Source organism: Eschscholzia californica, unplaced genomic scaffold (genome assembly GCF_041429995.1).
Source record: "Eschscholzia californica isolate CP2 unplaced genomic scaffold, dmEscCali1.0.p SCAF_2, whole genome shotgun sequence".
Classification (NCBI taxonomy): domain Eukaryota; kingdom Viridiplantae; phylum Streptophyta; class Magnoliopsida; order Ranunculales; family Papaveraceae; genus Eschscholzia; species Eschscholzia californica.
This window is the reverse complement of record NW_028238309.1, coordinates 47,143,931-47,159,336: the sequence shown is the minus strand read 5'-3', so window position 1 is coordinate 47,159,336 and position 15,406 is coordinate 47,143,931. Positions and strand designations below refer to the sequence as shown.

Genomic DNA, 15,406 nt, shown 5'->3' with positions numbered 1-15,406 from the left:
ACCACCACCGCCGCCACACTCTCTTATCATATCTCTCTAGTCTTTGTTCTCCATTGTCTCTCCCTTCGTCACTTGGTCTCTATGCCGTCTACACTCTTTGGTCACCCCTTCGTTTGGGATGATGTATGTTGATGCTAGAGTGAACCCCACTGCCACAAAGAAGAAAGAACATGTGACGAGGGGAGAGGAGAGAGACGGTGGAGGAGAGAGGTGGTCTTGTCGGTGGTCGTGGTGAAGCGTAGTGAAGAAGATGAAGATACATATAGAGAGAGATAAAGGGGTGTTCTTTAAAAAAGAAGAAAGATTGGGCAGTTTCGAAACGGTCGATGTTTTGGGGCATCTAAAATATTTTTCAGGGATGAAAAACTTTGATCAATTAAATTTGACTTAGTGGACAACCTTGTTTTAAATCCAAAAATAGTATTGTTTATGTTTTTACCCCTTAATTTACATCTCCCACCTCCGACCACCACTATCACCAACCCCGATCACCACCATTTTCAATCACCACCCATCGTCTGAAGTGAACGAGAGAGAAAGAGTGAGATTTAGTAAGGGGGAAAGTGGAGAGAGGGAGAGACAGATAGAAAGAGGGAGAGAGAAGTAGTGGTGCTTGTGGGAGGGAAGTAGTGGTGGTTGTGAGAAGTGAAGTTGAAGATGAAGATTAAGGGGAAGAAAACAAACTTATAAGTGACTTTTAGACTCTATATAAGATGGTCCCTAAAACAAATCTAATTGATGAATGACTTTCTCGACATTTGAGAAACTACCCAACAACCTTTCAAAATTACCCAGCCCAAGGGAAACCTTAGGGTTGCAGACGTGCCCCCAAAAAAGACATAAAAACTTTTGCATTTGGCAAAGCAAGAACATTTATAATAACTGGGACAAGTTTGTCAGGTGACATTCAAATTCGAATGAATTCCGCGCTTCCTATTATAAAACTCAAGACACAAATTTTATAAACAAACGGCTCCTTATAACCCTATCAACGGTCAAAATTAAGAAAAACCCTTCCCTCTTTTCTCATTTCTCTCTTCCGAAAGCTGAACAAATTTTCCCTCATCTACTGAACTTGTTTCCATGGCTACTCAATTAGGATTTACTAGCCCTAAAAGTGCTAGATTCACAACTTCTTCAAAACCCTCGCAATCAAATTCGGTTTCTAAAGTGAGAGTCGTTATTAGAGTACGTCCTTTTCTCGATTCTGAAATCGAACAAAAGAATGGAAATCCAGTTTCCTGCGTTTCCGTTCTTAACTCAGAATCTTCATTTGTTGATGAAGTTGCAGTCCATCTCAAAGATCAAGAAACTAGGTCAGAATTTCTCTAATATTCTTTTTCTTTTGTTTTGTTTTGTTGTTTTTCCCTTTAGATCTTTAACAATAACAATTGTGCATTTTGAGTTAGGGATTCTTATAAATGATTAATATTTTCTTCGATTTCAGCCGAAAAGAGTGCTATATGTTAGATTCTTTCTTTGGGAAAGATGATACTGTTTATCAGATCTTTGAAAAGGAAGTTTACCCTTTGCTTAATTTGATCTTTCGAGGATCAAATGCTACTATTTTTGCTTATGGAGCAACTGGTAGTGGAAAAACCCACACAATGCAGGTACAATAAGAATATCTAGGGTTTAGCTTTCTTTGATTGTTATTGTTGTGGGTGTAACAACTGAGGTTAATTGTGATTTTTAGGGAACTGATGAACTTCCAGGTCTAATGTCTCTAGCAATGTCGACCGTTCTGGCGATGTGCGATAATTCTGGGTGTTCTTCAGAGATTTCTTATTATGAAGTATATATGGATAGGTGTTATGATCTTTTAGAGCCAAAAACACAGGAAATTTCTGTGTTAGATGACAAAGATGGGCAAGTTCAGCTGAGAGGACTTTCTAGGGTTCCTGTGAGTTCTATGTCAGAATTTAACAAGGTTCTGTCTTCTGGGATCCAAGGACGGAAAGTTGCTCACACTGGACTTAATGATGTGTCGAGTAGAAGCCATGGAGTTCTTGTAATTACTGTTACTAATCTTTCAAATGATGGTTCTAAATCTGATTTAGGGAAGCTCAATCTCATTGACTTAGCAGGTTTCTTCTTCACATTCTAGATATCTCATCGATTTCTTTAAAAGACTCGCTGAGTTACTTATAACGTGCTGATTTCGGTTTGGACTTGTTTCAATTTCTTGTGATTATATCAGGAAATGAAGATAATAGAAGGACTTGCAATGAAGGGATTCGTCTTCAAGAAAGTGCAAAGATCAATCAATCCCTTTTTGCATTGTCGAATGTCATTTACGCACTCAACAACAATAAACCTCGAGTGCCTTATCGAGAAAGTAAATTGACTCGGATATTGCAGGATTCACTTGGAGGAACTAGTCATTCTTTAATGGTGGCTTGTCTGGTGAGGATCTTGGGATCTTAGTTTTCTTTGACTATTTATTATAAGTTATAAGCTCTTATTACCATGAATATTAATGTGGTTCCTTTTTTTCACAGAATCCAGGAGAATACCAAGAATCAGTTTATACCGTCAGTTTGGCTGCTCGTTCACGCCAGATTTCTAATTATGTTTCTTCATCACAAAACCCAGAGACTCCAAAGGTGAAAATTGACATGGAGGAAAAGCTACGAGTTTGGCTTGAATCTAAAGGGAAGACAAAAAGTTCGCAGAGAATTGGAGGGTTTGGTTCTCCCTTGTCCAGTAAAACTCCGAGTAGAATGAGCTCTCTGAAGAAGCAGAGTTTGCATCAGAAGTCTGGAAAAATAAGGACTGTTACTACTGACCGTCAAGGCGAACTAGAAGTTACTAAAGCAAGGTAAAAACAGCAAGATGTGAATTTGTTGCCCGTCAATATTTTAAACCTTACTCTCTGTGACTAAAATTTCTTGTTTGAATTCTGTCGTTTTTTTTGCTTCAGACATCTTTTCGGCACAGAAACTGCATTTGTTTGTCCCATGGATGTAGATATCTCTTCGATCGATGTAAGTATTATAACCCTTATGACTTACGAGAAAAGGGAAAAAACTTTCTTATGCTTATCATTCAAGATTCTAAAGAAAATTTATTTCACAAGGACCGTAAACAATTGAGTGTTATTGGTATTAGTTAGACGCTTTCTTTATTACATTGTTGAAAATAATCATCAATCAGAATAATAATGATAAGAGAGTTAAGACTTACGAATTGGTGTAAAATAGTCGAGTCTCAAGGATCAAAGGAGTTATGTATAAGTCCAAAATAGATTGTAAAGACTGTTTTGACATTTTGAAGGATGGTATGTCAACAGTTTGTATAGTGATAACTTTTTTGACCACTTGGTTACTGTTCTTAATGTCGATGATTGTCTGAACTTATAGAATGTAATTTTTTCTTTCCATGTTTTAAGGAGATACTAAACAGAAAATATTTTTTTCTTCTATATGAAATTTATTGTAGCAAACTGTCTGTGATGGAGCTGAGTATGATAAGAATCTCAATACTGGTAGCCGCTCCACAACTTTGTTAGAACCAGTAGTACATTTACCAGGTAAGTCTTTCTTGGAGCTTTGAACTATTTCTTCTTATAGAAGTCAAAGAGCAATATAACATTAAGACTTTCATATTTGACATTTTGAGTGTGCAGTTGTTGAATCTTCGGATGAGAATATGGCAGATACTGCTTCTTTCATCACTGATATGCATTCACCACCAAAGAGTGGAAGAAGTGAAACACAACATGATTTGACGAGGAAAGCTCTTTCGCCTATAAACTCCAAGTTAAACATGAAAGACACTGAAGATCTTCCGTCCAAAGACCGAAGTTGTTCGATTTTCTATGAGCCAACAACTCCCAAGCCACAATCTGTTTTCACTGACAACAGGAATGGGATCCAAGTGACTGGCACCCCACTTACTACATTCAATACTCGAAGTTCCAATTTGAAGGTTGACTGATACATATTTTATAATCATAGTTTTTGTCTTAACCGCTTCGGATTTTAGTCTTGACAATAGATTATCTTAATTTTTCTCTCGGATTATTGTACAGAGCTCCCTTGTTCAAGAGTATCTTGCTTTCTTGAATTCTGCAAGCAAGTAGGTTTTCTTTCTCTGGTTTCATTTGTTACTTCATTTTTTCTTAATACCACCACGACTTGAATTCTTTGTATTCTATGTTATGGGTCAAACTAATTATGTCATCACCTTTTTTCTTTGCAGAGATGAGCTACTCGAGTTAAAGGTACCTCTTAGCTGTTATGATTTAAAATTTACAGCTCTTACTCTTCTTTTGCTAAAGATCTTTTTTTTTTTTTTTATATCCAGGGGATTGGACAGAAGAGAGCTGAATATATAGTCGAGCTCAGAGAAACTAGCCCATTCAAATCGGTTAGAAATGTCACAAACCACGTTGCTAATATATATCTCATTTTTCACCTTTACCTAAAATTAACCTAGTTTATTTTTCTGCAGCTATCAGATTTGGAGAACATTGGTCTTTCCTCCAAGCAGGTATTTCACTATTCTTTCTAGCTATTCTGATTTCCACTATTTCCTCGACAAAGATGATGTCTTTACACACCACTTAATAATTGAAAATCTTCTTGCAGGTCAATGATATGTTTAGGAGAGCAGCAAGAGGAATCTTCGACTAACTGAACAAAAAGAAACTAAGAATGACCTTTGAGTCACCTGTACCAAAATACCCAAGTTACATATTCTAGTAACTAGTTAGTGATTAATGGATTTGATTTGCCATCCATATTTTCTATTATCTGCTGCTTTTATGACCTCATGTTGAAGTCTTTCTAATTCCGTTTCTTCTTTGTTCATCGTGAGTATGTAAGTTTTCAAACATTAATGTTTCATATTGATGTAAAAACCAGATTCAATCCATGTTCAACTTACGCCTGTGATCATTCTTGTTGTTATATAACTGACTGTCAGAGTATCAGATTCTTTTCTATTTTTGTTTAATTAAGCTGAGCTAGAGAGAAAGTGGAAACAAAATGCTAATTTACCCAAAGAACAGGTAATATTCTCTGTGCTCTTTTACGTGGCGTATTTCATCATTTCTCGACTGATGAATTGGATTTGTTTTAGGTTAACATAATTGTAGATTATAGATATATCACTGGGGCACAAAGGAACACTGGGTGGCCAGGAACAACACTATCAACTCCTTCGCAGCTGTTGTTTTTCGTGTTGCTTCTGCGATTACTAAATACAATAATGGTAATTTTCAATCAATATCTTTCTATAGAAAATTATTAGAGAGAAGAGAATAGAATGATACCGTTAGAACTAATCTTGAAACATTAATCCAGCTTATTAAATTAGAAAGAAGGATTTAGCTTACCCTCCCCAGCAAGTCATTTTTTTTGCGGACAGAAGGATGATAACTTTAATGGGTTTTGCTTGTATTTTTCAGGTTGTCATGCGAAGACTCCTATTTACAATGAATGTTTTGGAGGGAATGTCGGAAACCACTGTACATGTGTTTCAATATCCGGCGTTGAATTGGTTGGCCACTAAGAGAGAATTTATAGAGTAAGCTTTTGACTCATTATGAAAGAAAAGAAAAATATGAATATTAACTTTTTTGCTGCACAAAGTGATGACAAGGATTTTTTTGCAAATATCAATTGTTGCCCAGGATTGGTACACTGTTTACAACTGTTTGGTAATAAAAACTGGTCAGGTGATTGTACGTAACGATCTAAGTCCAAACCGTTACTGAGATTATCTGTTTTTTTTGCTATCCAAGTCCAAGTTCAACAAATATATACTAGAGAAGGCTCCCAAATTCTCCACAAACTGAAACTCTGGATATGTAAAAATACATTTCCGGTGTTCCATTTTCCAAACGAATCCCAAAAAAATTATTCATAAAAGACATGCTTATAGTTTCGGGTTTTTATCTGTCTTCACCGTATTCTTAAAATAAAAACTTATAATTTTTTCTATGTACTCAAAGATGGACCAAGAGGACAAACCATTTTGGGCTATCATCCATAGCTAGCACTCACCGTAAAATAATCCAAGATTATTATACATGTACGACTGTCGCAATCCGCCATTCAAATATTTTTGTTTGAATTTGATTTAGAAGACCAGATTAAATTCATGTTCAAATTATTCCTCTGCTCAATCTGGTTGTTATAACTTACTGTCGGGTTCTCATTTCTTTTCTTCAAAGTTAAGCAGAGATCGAGAGGAAGTGGATACAAACTGCTAATATTACTAAATAAACAGGTAATATTCTGAAGTTCTCTTTTACAAATTTCAAATGATTAATCGAGTTTTTTCAGGTTAACTTAATTATAGATATATCAATGGGGCACAAACAAACACTGGGTAGCCAAGAACAACACTAGCAACTCAATATTGAGAAGCCACCATGAGTTCATGACTACTTTTATTACTCAAAGCATCTTCACACACACCAAACACAAAATACAGAACATATTTTTATTATAAGACCATATATTATTTATATATTTCTCCATTTCTTCATGCTCTTTATTTGCAGTTGCTACAATCACAATTGCAGCTTGCCCCGCAATGACAGCCGCCTTCAATGTTTCTGCAATATTCAAAGTTAGGTAAGTATTCCTCACAAATCATTATTTATACAGTTTTGATTTCAAATAGCTTACTCTTTTGCAGCTGTCGTTTTCGTGTTGCATCTGCAATTAACAAAAGAACAACAAAAGTATAAGAAAACTTTCAGTATCTTTCTAGAATTATTATAGAAAATATAGACTAAGGTGGTGCTTGTTTTTCTCGTTGTCTTGATCCGACTCGGATGCACCCTAAAATCCGCCATTCAGACGAGTCCGATTCAAACAAACATTGAAAGTAAGTACTAACTCGAGTCAATTCAGACCTTGAGTCAAATTTCAAATCTGATCTAAAAGAACAAACACTAGTAAAGTGATACCAGTTAAACTAATCTTGAAACATAAATCTAGCTTAGTAGATTAAAAAGAAGGTTTTACCCTCCACACCCAGGAGTGCAGACACAGCTAGGACCACAAGAGACACAATCACAACAAGTCATTTTTTTTTTCTGAAAGAAGATGATTGTAATGAATGAATTAGAAGTTGATCAGCTGATAATGAGTTTTGTTTGCATTTTTCAGGTTGATGCGAGAACTCCTATTTATAAGGAAAGTTTTAGAGGGAGGTGTTAAAATCCACCATACACGTGTTGCAATCGCCGACATTGATTTGGTTGGCCATTGAGAAAGAATCTAAAGTAAGCTTTTGACTCTGATTATGAAATAAAGGCAGAATATGAATATTAATTTTTTGTTGCAAGTTGAAGTTTTTATCAACCAAATGATGCCAACAAAAAAAAGTTAGTACAATGATTTTTTATTAAAAAATACATCATTTGTTCGTTAATGTAGAGAGAATCCAAGAAATATTGTCTCAGTTTTTTGTTCCCCAAATCCAACAACTATAATTTCGGGTTTTTATTTGCTTTCCCGTATTAGTAAATGTGGAAGACAAACTTATCATTCTTTGTTTGTACATAGAGACGACAAGAGTGGGATGATGTTGGGTTTTATCCCTCGATTAGCATTTTCTATTGTAAAAGTATCCATAGGACCACAGTGAATGTCAAATTTGAGTGTTTGTGGACTTGATCTTTTTCTTCTTCTCTTTTTCCTGCAGAAATCAGCAGGTTTAGGGAACATGAACCCGGTGGACATGTTCTTCCTCAATACTGTGTTACGTTACTTCAAGACATTTTTTCGATTTTCACTCTTTTGTGGTGTTTTCTTTGTCCCGTCACATGTATACAGAGAGGCTAATGTAACTAACTAACTCGTGAAATTTTAGCGCGTTGTGGTTCTTTTGGAGTTATGGAGGGTAAGTGAATTACTCACTTGCCACTGTGTGTATACGATACTCTCTTTTATGATTGCGTTGGGAGGGCCTCCCCGGCTTACTTAGTTGTCTATGCTTAGATACTCTCGCTATCCAATACTGTTAGTTTAACTTTCGGAAATTTCTAGAGCTAGTCTTTTCAAATATTTTAAATCTTTAAACACCAGGTAGACGTTTTATGAAATATATATTATTTTGAAGGGAGAATGGGGCTTGAAATCCGTCTCGGGCAAGAAAACAGATGTATGATCTAGGCGTGGCTAAAAGTAATCGGAGGTCCAAAAATTGTGGGACTTTTCTAGTTGAAACACAAATTAAGGTTTCGTCATAATGCATTACGATAGTTCGTAATACGTTTTAAATATTCACGAAGAAGATTATGAAATATGCAGTTCATATTGTGTTGTGAAACAATACGAAATTTCGCAGATTTTATCAGTGAGAAGAGTAACTGTACATAAAGAAATTGCATTAATTACCAGTTGCTTTTGAAATATTATTAATTAAAATTTTGATTAGTATCTAGTTTCAGCAGTGTCCAGTCTAAACGCCTATTTTAAGCCCTTGAGACAGATTTTGGTACAGTTTATTAAAAAAAAGGAAAAAAAAGAGAAGCGCCCACCGTGGGGCTCGAACCCACGACCACAAGGTTAAGAGCCTTGCGCTCTACCAACTGAGCTAGACGGGCTTGTTGTATATTAGGCAAATCTTTCTTTATATATAGATAACCCTGGATGTAATCCTACAAACACATGCTCCTTTAGGTGGGATCTAAAATGTAACTCTGACTCAGATTTCATAGTGTGTTTTTTTTCATATTGCTGATGTCCCATTCATCTAAATTGCTAGTTAGATTGATATTGGGTCCATTTGAGTCAGAAGACTCGTACAAATCAAATTTAGACGAGTCCGATTTAGACAATTGAAAAAGACTTACCTTACTCGACTCTTCTCTTAACCAGGGGAATGCTATATGCACAAAGATCACTTAATTTGTGACATGCTGACTCATTTTCATTGAAAAACAAAGTTTAACTACGATCTGGACCATTCTTTTATCCGGTGCAACTCTGAAGTCACGATCTTATGTACATTTATCATTTCCTTTTTAAAAGAGAGACAACTTACTTGACTATAACTCCATCATGTTTCCAACTTCTTAAATTATCCCCCATTAGAAACTCAACCATGACCAGTTTTCAGCTCCATCATGCTATCCAAACCTGCACATATAGCAAAAGAAAACAAGAACACCTCCGAAAACTTCCCTTCAGAGTGGATGCCATATTCACATGAAAATTATCTTTCATGTGTTTATGAAACAAAAACAGAAAAACTCGTAAATCATTTGGATAATCGGCCAAGTAATAATTGATTATTTTCATATACAAAATCTGCTAAGTACAAAGATAGCTACCAAAATTGGAAGCAACAAGTATTTTCTTTCTCTCTGTCACCTCCCGTATTTCGGGGAGAAGTTTCACTTACAAAAAAATACATGATATACACATAATAATATAAACTCAATCAAGAGATATAATGTAAAAGAATTGGCGAAGAAATTCAGTGCTCTAAGTGTAGATAATTTCATCTAGTAGATCATTGAGTATCAGCTCCTCTAGTTCAAGTCCTACACATTCGGACTCAAACTGAAGGTTCATCCATCCATCCACCTTTGAAAGATCTTGAGTCACGACATAATCCAATGATGGGTCATCTTCTGATTGTGGACATAAGTACCAACTAATGCTAGCCCAAACCTCCTCTAGAACATATGGCCCAACGGGCATCGGACGGATAGAAGAATTACAAGACAATGGGCCAGGCCAGTAGGTGAATGATCTCTCGTGGATTTCAAATAAGACCTCATTAATCGTATCGAATAGAAGCTGATGATTAAAATAACTAACACTGCGTTCGATGTTCTCAACCTCGATGTTGTTTAGTTTGTGGTGTGAGAGGCTCTCCATTTCTTCAAATAATGAAGGATCTAATGGTTGGTCAGGTGAATGCCATGTTCCTAGGTACTTGTTCTCAAGGAATCCAGATATCTTTAGCACATCTCTTATATAGTTGAAGTCAGCTTCATTCTTCTTATTGAGTTTTACTTTTACGTGCATACGATCGCTATCAAAATCATTTCTTGAAACTTTTCGATTTTCCGAAACTTTTGTGCTCATGTTCATGCTTGAAGATTTGAGGTCCGGCTGATCGTGGCAATGACTTGAAGATTCCAACTCGTCGAAATGTATGCACCTTGGTTCTAACTCTTGACCTGCAATCATTTAATATGATCACTGAAATTGTTCAATTTGAACCATTTTTGCTTCAAAGAAATACTGAACATGGAAAACTATTTGCTAGATTTCTATAATGGGATTTCCAATGAAACTAGAACTCACAATTTCCTGTTGCTAGGAATTTTCAATCACTAAGAAATCAAATGAGGCTAAGTTAGTTACCTTCAGAGATGAAAAACATTCCAGGACTGCTGACTGCTCCATCCTGAAAAGAGAAGTTGAGAACAGAAATTGGACTTGCCTGTGGTTTACTACTTGAGTTGCTTGTAACATTCTCCTGTTCATTTTGAGAAATCGAACTGCATTCAACCATTTCCTTACCCAACTCTTGGCCTAGTCCACTCTCATACACTTCAGAAATTTCATCGCCATTACTATCACGTAATAATCCCATCGGATCAGTTTCAAATTGACTTACTTCTGGCAAGCTCTCTAGCTTCCTACTTTCAGCGTAAATATCTAGCTTCATGCAATCCCCTTTACTGATTGAATGGCTTAATGAATTTTTCTCATTACCTCTAGTATCATTCACAAGAAACCATGTGGGTTTCGCGGAACAAAATACATCTGGGGTCACCTCACATTGGAGAGAACGAAAACACTCAAGATCAGGTAGAGAGAGGATTCTTCCCAAGGATTTTGAGGCACGGTCAAGTGGTGAACGACCCTCATCATTTATCATCTTTGACCTGTCAGAAGATTGTGGTTTTCTGTCCGTATTGAAAGCAAATTCAAATAACTGAGCGTATCTATCAAGAGATTCATTAAGAGAGGATGTCCTTCTCATCCGGCATAGCCGACCAGAGCAAGGGGTAGAAGCAGAACTCTCACTCTCATCACTACTTTTCGGGAAGTCTTTATTGTCAACATCCATTGCCGACTCCTTCCACTGCTTAGTTGTACCCTTCTTTGCGTTCTTAGAGAACTTACGGCCATATGGAATCCTGTGAAGAAAAGCATCCATTGAAATCCGATGGTGCTCCTTTCTGCTCTCTCTGATTGCATGTTTTATCCTATGTTTAATAACCTTGAATTTGTGTCCCCGCTTTTTCGATTCATGGGTCGAACCATGGGAAGAATCAATATTTCCGTCAGTTTCAACAATCTCGGAGCTTCCCTGGTCCGGAGTTAGAACACTGTCTGCATTACTTTCCGCCACTAACTGTGAACACTTTTCATAGTCCTCTGGAAACTCATTTGTGCCTAGAGTTGAAGGTGTGTTTCCAGTGTCCAAGTTCCCCTGAATTTCTGTATTTACCTTCATTCTTTTAGGCTCGATACGCTTCATAATTTTTTCCTCGGAAAAATTTGCTACAGGAAACGTTCCGGATCTTGTTAATCCTTTCTTTGTGTTGGAGGCCCATAAGCCCCGGAAATGATGTGCTAAAGCATAGTTTGGATCCTCTAGGATTTTCAGTAACAATGGCTTTTTCACACTAAATATCTCCAAAGCATCGAGAAACTCCTTTGACTGGTAAAGTGCTACATCTCTGTGGATCTCGACATCACTCAAAGCCTTCTGCTTTACCATGGATTCCTTCTTTTTTTCCATTTTATCTCGAAGAACTGTGTCACTCTCGTTTACTAGCCTCCTAAGCTCCTCTAGCTGGTCAGATCCCAAACTTTTCAAAGTTCTAATGGTGTAACACACCTCACAATTCTTATGATAGGGAAGATTCACCGGAACTGATGAGTTCGATTTGCTGGAGGAAGGATTATTAATATCATCTAGGTTGAGATAAACTCTTGGACAATCACCGTCTATCCTTACTTCATCAGGTAAATGTTGATATGAAGATTCTAAATGATGGAGAGAATCAGTTCGCAACAACCGTGAAGTAAGAACTGAACTCCTGTGCTTGCGGTCACTTTGTTTAGACATAGCATCCGCAATCAGTTTTCTCATGCGGGCCGTTCCTGATTTCTTCTTCGTTGGGCTCGCCCCAGAAATCTTTTCTTCATTCTGTAAGATTTCAATTGAAGAGTTCTTAGTCATTTCCGGTGGCTTTTAGAATGCAGAAGAGAAAAGGGGTGTATTATAACTGGTTAAAGCATAACATATATCTCTTTATTTAGTTTTCAAAGTTACTGGCCCAGTGGTCTCTTCAGTGGAAGATATACATGAGACTACTCAACCAAAGTGCGTTACTTACCAAGATGTTGGCTACTTCAGGATGCAAGTATTCTTGTGATTCGCTAGTATCAGGGGCTTCTGGTTCCCCTTCCATATTCTTCGTGTCTACAATTAGAAAATGATAATGAAGCATACAACATTGAAATATAGGTACTCATAAGAAATGGAAGATGGAACCCTACACAGAGTTATGTGTCATACTAGGAGGAATTTAGGCAGTAACTACCAAAGCTTAATCCGATCAGAGTGATTACCGTCAACTATAATAAATTCATTTTGAAGATGAGATCAAGATTAAGGAAACTGTCCAAGAAATGACCATATAAAGCAATGAAAATCACTCAGCCGAGTTCAGTCTGTATAGTAGGTTTACTCGCCCATGGAGGATCTCAATTACAAAACGTAATTTTGTGCCTTCAGTTATATCTCTAGGCTCTCAGCCGCCCCATACAGTATTTTCTAAAGGTCACCTGTTCTAATAGTAAGAGATGTTATTTCAGAAACTCCGAAGCAGCAAACAATCTCCCATTTTCTCTATGGAAATAAGTTATTAGGTTATACCAACCGAATCATTTAATTTCGTGATATCTCTCCTCGTCGTTACTGATTACCCATTGTTTTTCTTGGTTTTTGTGGTATATACGTACGAGATGGAGACAAACTACATAACCGCCAAAATAAATCGATAAGATCAGGTATATCGTATACGAATGTACCAATGTACTCTATGATGGATTGCAATCTATTCGCTCGAAAGTCGAAACAAGTCATACAAACCAACTCTACTGAAAGATAGATTATAAATTAGACGAAATTTTCATAAGTTTAATGAAATAAATGGAAAGATAGAAGCTTACCATCCTCAGCATTTCTTCCACCACTATGCCTCCTGAGGGGAAGCATCTTTTTGACAGAATGCCATTGATGGAAGTTGAGTATATGAAGTATTCCCCACATTCAAGATACTTGAATTATTAGGTTTCCACTCAAATGTCAATGTAAAATAATAACCCTTTACTTCCTCTTCCATATAACATACAAAGGGAACAAAAAGTCCCCTTTTAATTCCTCCCTCCTTAAAGCAACAAAAATCACTTCAAACATCACCAATTTTCCCAATCCTGATATTAACAAGAAGATGATTTCAATCAGGATGAGAGAGAGAGAGAGAGAGAGAGAGATTGTTCTATCTATCTAATAAACATTAAAAAAAAAAAAAACAGAACAATTGATTTGAAGCATGATGGATCAAAGACGAAGTAATGAAATCGAAAATGAAAAATCATGATATACCTTTGTAGGCGGAGAAGAGCTTGTGTGGATAGGAAAAAGCATTAGAGGTCCAAGCATGCAGAAAAAACAGTTTAGGGTTAAGAAATGTTAGAGAAAGAGAGAGAGAGAATTCAGAATGATGGGAATTATAATTCAAATCCTTTTCGTTGGCTATTTTGCCTTGCTATTTTATGAAAGTCCGCGAAATTAGTTCGTTTAAAGTTCTCTCTTTTTATAGATTTTACTCATCTCTCTCTCTCTCTCTCTCTCTCTCTCTCTCTCTCTCTCTCTCTCTCTCTCTCTCTCTCTCTCTCTCTCTCTCTCTCTCTCTCTCTCTCTCCCAACTCGTGTACGTTTAGAGAGAGAAAGAAGGATTTAACGTTTCTGGAAGTTCAAGTCAAAGTCAAACACGACCAATACGCTAAAAATGGTTTTGGGGTCCAACGTCCAAGTTCGGCTTCTCCCTTGGAGCAGTTCCAATCCCAGCCGGCTGAAGACGAAATTTTGAATTTTCACCCTCTGAGGGGTCCAACCTCAGTCACTTGGGGCCGAGCCCCAACCGAACACTCTAGTCGACCCTTACTTTAGGGTGATCCAACGGTCAGATCTGGTTGTTGGATCACATCCAGTGATTCAATTTTTTTCAATTTTTTTTAGAAGATATATTATCACTGATTTAAAAAAAAAAATAGTTAGTATTTTTTTTTTAGAAGATGATTACTACTCACACATTAATGATTAAAATCTATATAACAAATGACATAGGTTTTGGTGCCATGTCATAACTTTGATTTATAAATCTCGGTCGTCCAATTTTCTTTTGTAAATCATGGCCCTTCATTTTAAAAGATAAAGACATAAAATCAAAATAAACTACCCACTTCCTATAAAATCTCACACTATCTCTCTCCCTATTTCCTCTCTTTCTAAATTTTCACGAGTCTCTTTCGAGTCTCTTTCTTTTCTCTTCTTTCTTTAAATTTCACATTATTACAATTATCATTTTTGTTTTATCGACTTGAAAATTTCTTAATGACCAAAACATATGTCGATAATTTAACGTAAAATACTTATAGAAAACTCTGTGCCCTACGGGCACGGGCTATACCCTAGTCTATATAACAAATGACATAGGTTTTGGTGTCATGTCATAACTTTGGTTTATAAATCTCGGTCGTCCAATTCTTATTTGTAAATCACGGGTAACGGGGTTTTAAAGGATAAAGGTGGAAAAGTGAGAATAACTACCAAGTCCCTATAAACTCTCTAACTATTTTTCTCTCTTTTCTCTTTTCTCCCTTCAAACAATTAAATATAATCTCCGTTATTATTTTTAATATATTTGTATTACTTCATATGTGTACAAGACCAAAATATTCGATAATTTTGTATAACATAATATAGAAATTTCCGTGCCCTACGGGCACGGCCTATACCCTATTGCATTAATAATCCAACTATCTATTTTATTAAAACAACTCAGTCGGTTATTCAAGAGATAAGTTTCGCCGTTCATTTTCTTTGGGAGATTTACTTTTGATTAAATTCAACGGACGATAAAGTATACTTATGTAAATAGAATAAAAAGAAAGGATATTAATGTCAATAAATAAATAAAATTTTTTTTAAGATGATTAATACTTGTATTTCGACATCTTCTATGTCAGTTCTCATCAATGGCCGTCCAGGACAGGCTTTCTACCCTACTAGAGGCATTAGACAAGGAGATCCTCTATCGCCTTTTCTCTTCACGATTGCTATGGAAGGCCTTAATCGAAAATTGAAGTCGGAAAACAGCTAAGAAAGGTTTCTTGGGTTC

The 15,406-nt window shown here is 36.4% G+C and overlaps 2 protein-coding genes, 2 long non-coding RNA genes and 1 other non-coding gene across 5 annotated transcripts; 2 read left to right on the top strand and 3 right to left on the bottom strand.

Annotated features, from left to right (window-relative positions):
• The first annotated feature begins 525 nt into the window (after window positions 1-525).
• On the top strand, window positions 526-4,901 carry LOC147558472 (ATP binding microtubule motor family protein). Its single transcript, XM_086660143.1, has 14 exons — window positions 526-690; window positions 796-1,316; window positions 1,448-1,613; window positions 1,697-2,087; window positions 2,201-2,406; window positions 2,502-2,821; window positions 2,924-2,987; window positions 3,442-3,532; window positions 3,629-3,930; window positions 4,034-4,080; window positions 4,204-4,225; window positions 4,309-4,371; window positions 4,456-4,494; window positions 4,593-4,901. Exons 2-14 carry the CDS (start codon window positions 1,084-1,086, stop codon window positions 4,635-4,637), a joined length of 1,989 nt encoding a protein of 662 aa, XP_086516269.1. The 5' UTR covers window positions 526-690; window positions 796-1,083; the 3' UTR covers window positions 4,638-4,901.
• A 1,417-nt stretch (window positions 4,902-6,318) lies between these two features.
• On the bottom strand, window positions 6,319-7,124 carry LOC147558471 (uncharacterized). The gene is made up of 3 exons (XR_015234391.1): window positions 6,984-7,124; window positions 6,642-6,671; window positions 6,319-6,568 (listed from the first exon to the last, which is right to left on the bottom strand). It is a non-coding gene; the product is annotated as an uncharacterized LOC147558471 (long non-coding RNA).
• LOC147558470 (uncharacterized) lies at window positions 6,515-7,958 on the top strand. Its single transcript, XR_015234392.1, has 3 exons — window positions 6,515-6,587; window positions 7,128-7,243; window positions 7,666-7,958. It is a non-coding gene; the product is annotated as an uncharacterized LOC147558470 (long non-coding RNA).
• Window positions 7,959-8,496: 538 nt separating this feature from the next.
• On the bottom strand, window positions 8,497-8,569 carry TRNAK-CUU (transfer RNA lysine (anticodon CUU)). The gene has a single exon. It is a non-coding gene; the product is annotated as a tRNA-Lys (tRNA).
• Window positions 8,570-9,239: 670 nt separating this feature from the next.
• Window positions 9,240-13,837, bottom strand: DAU1 (TRM32-like protein (DUF3741)). The gene is made up of 5 exons (XM_086660142.1): window positions 13,609-13,837; window positions 13,173-13,436; window positions 12,335-12,420; window positions 10,344-12,144; window positions 9,240-10,156 (listed from the first exon to the last, which is right to left on the bottom strand). The coding sequence occupies exons 2-5, from the start codon at window positions 13,270-13,272 to the stop codon at window positions 9,453-9,455; spliced, it is 2,691 nt and encodes an 896-aa protein (XP_086516268.1). The 5' UTR covers window positions 13,273-13,436; window positions 13,609-13,837; the 3' UTR covers window positions 9,240-9,452.
• Between the last annotated feature and the right edge of the window lie 1,569 nt (window positions 13,838-15,406).

Bases quoted from the DNA above. Each gene is read 5' to 3' on its own strand.
- LOC147558472 (XM_086660143.1), top strand. From the start codon at position 1,084: ATGGCTACTCAATTAGGATTTACTAGCCCTAAAAGTGCTAGATTCACA. The intron at 3,931-4,033 runs GTTGACTGATAC...ATTATTGTACAG, and splicing joins CTCGAAGTTCCAATTTGAAG to AGCTCCCTTGTTCAAGAGTA. The intron at 4,226-4,308 runs GTACCTCTTAGC...TTTTATATCCAG, and splicing joins ATGAGCTACTCGAGTTAAAG to GGGATTGGACAGAAGAGAGC.
- DAU1 (XM_086660142.1), bottom strand. From the start codon at position 13,272: ATGTGGGGAATACTTCATATACTCAACTTCCATCAATGGCATTCTGTC. The intron at 12,421-13,172 runs GTAAGCTTCTAT...TTCTAATTGTAG, and splicing joins TGGAAGAAATGCTGAGGATG to ACACGAAGAATATGGAAGGG. The intron at 10,157-10,343 runs GTAACTAACTTA...AAATGATTGCAG, and splicing joins AATGTTTTTCATCTCTGAAG to GTCAAGAGTTAGAACCAAGG.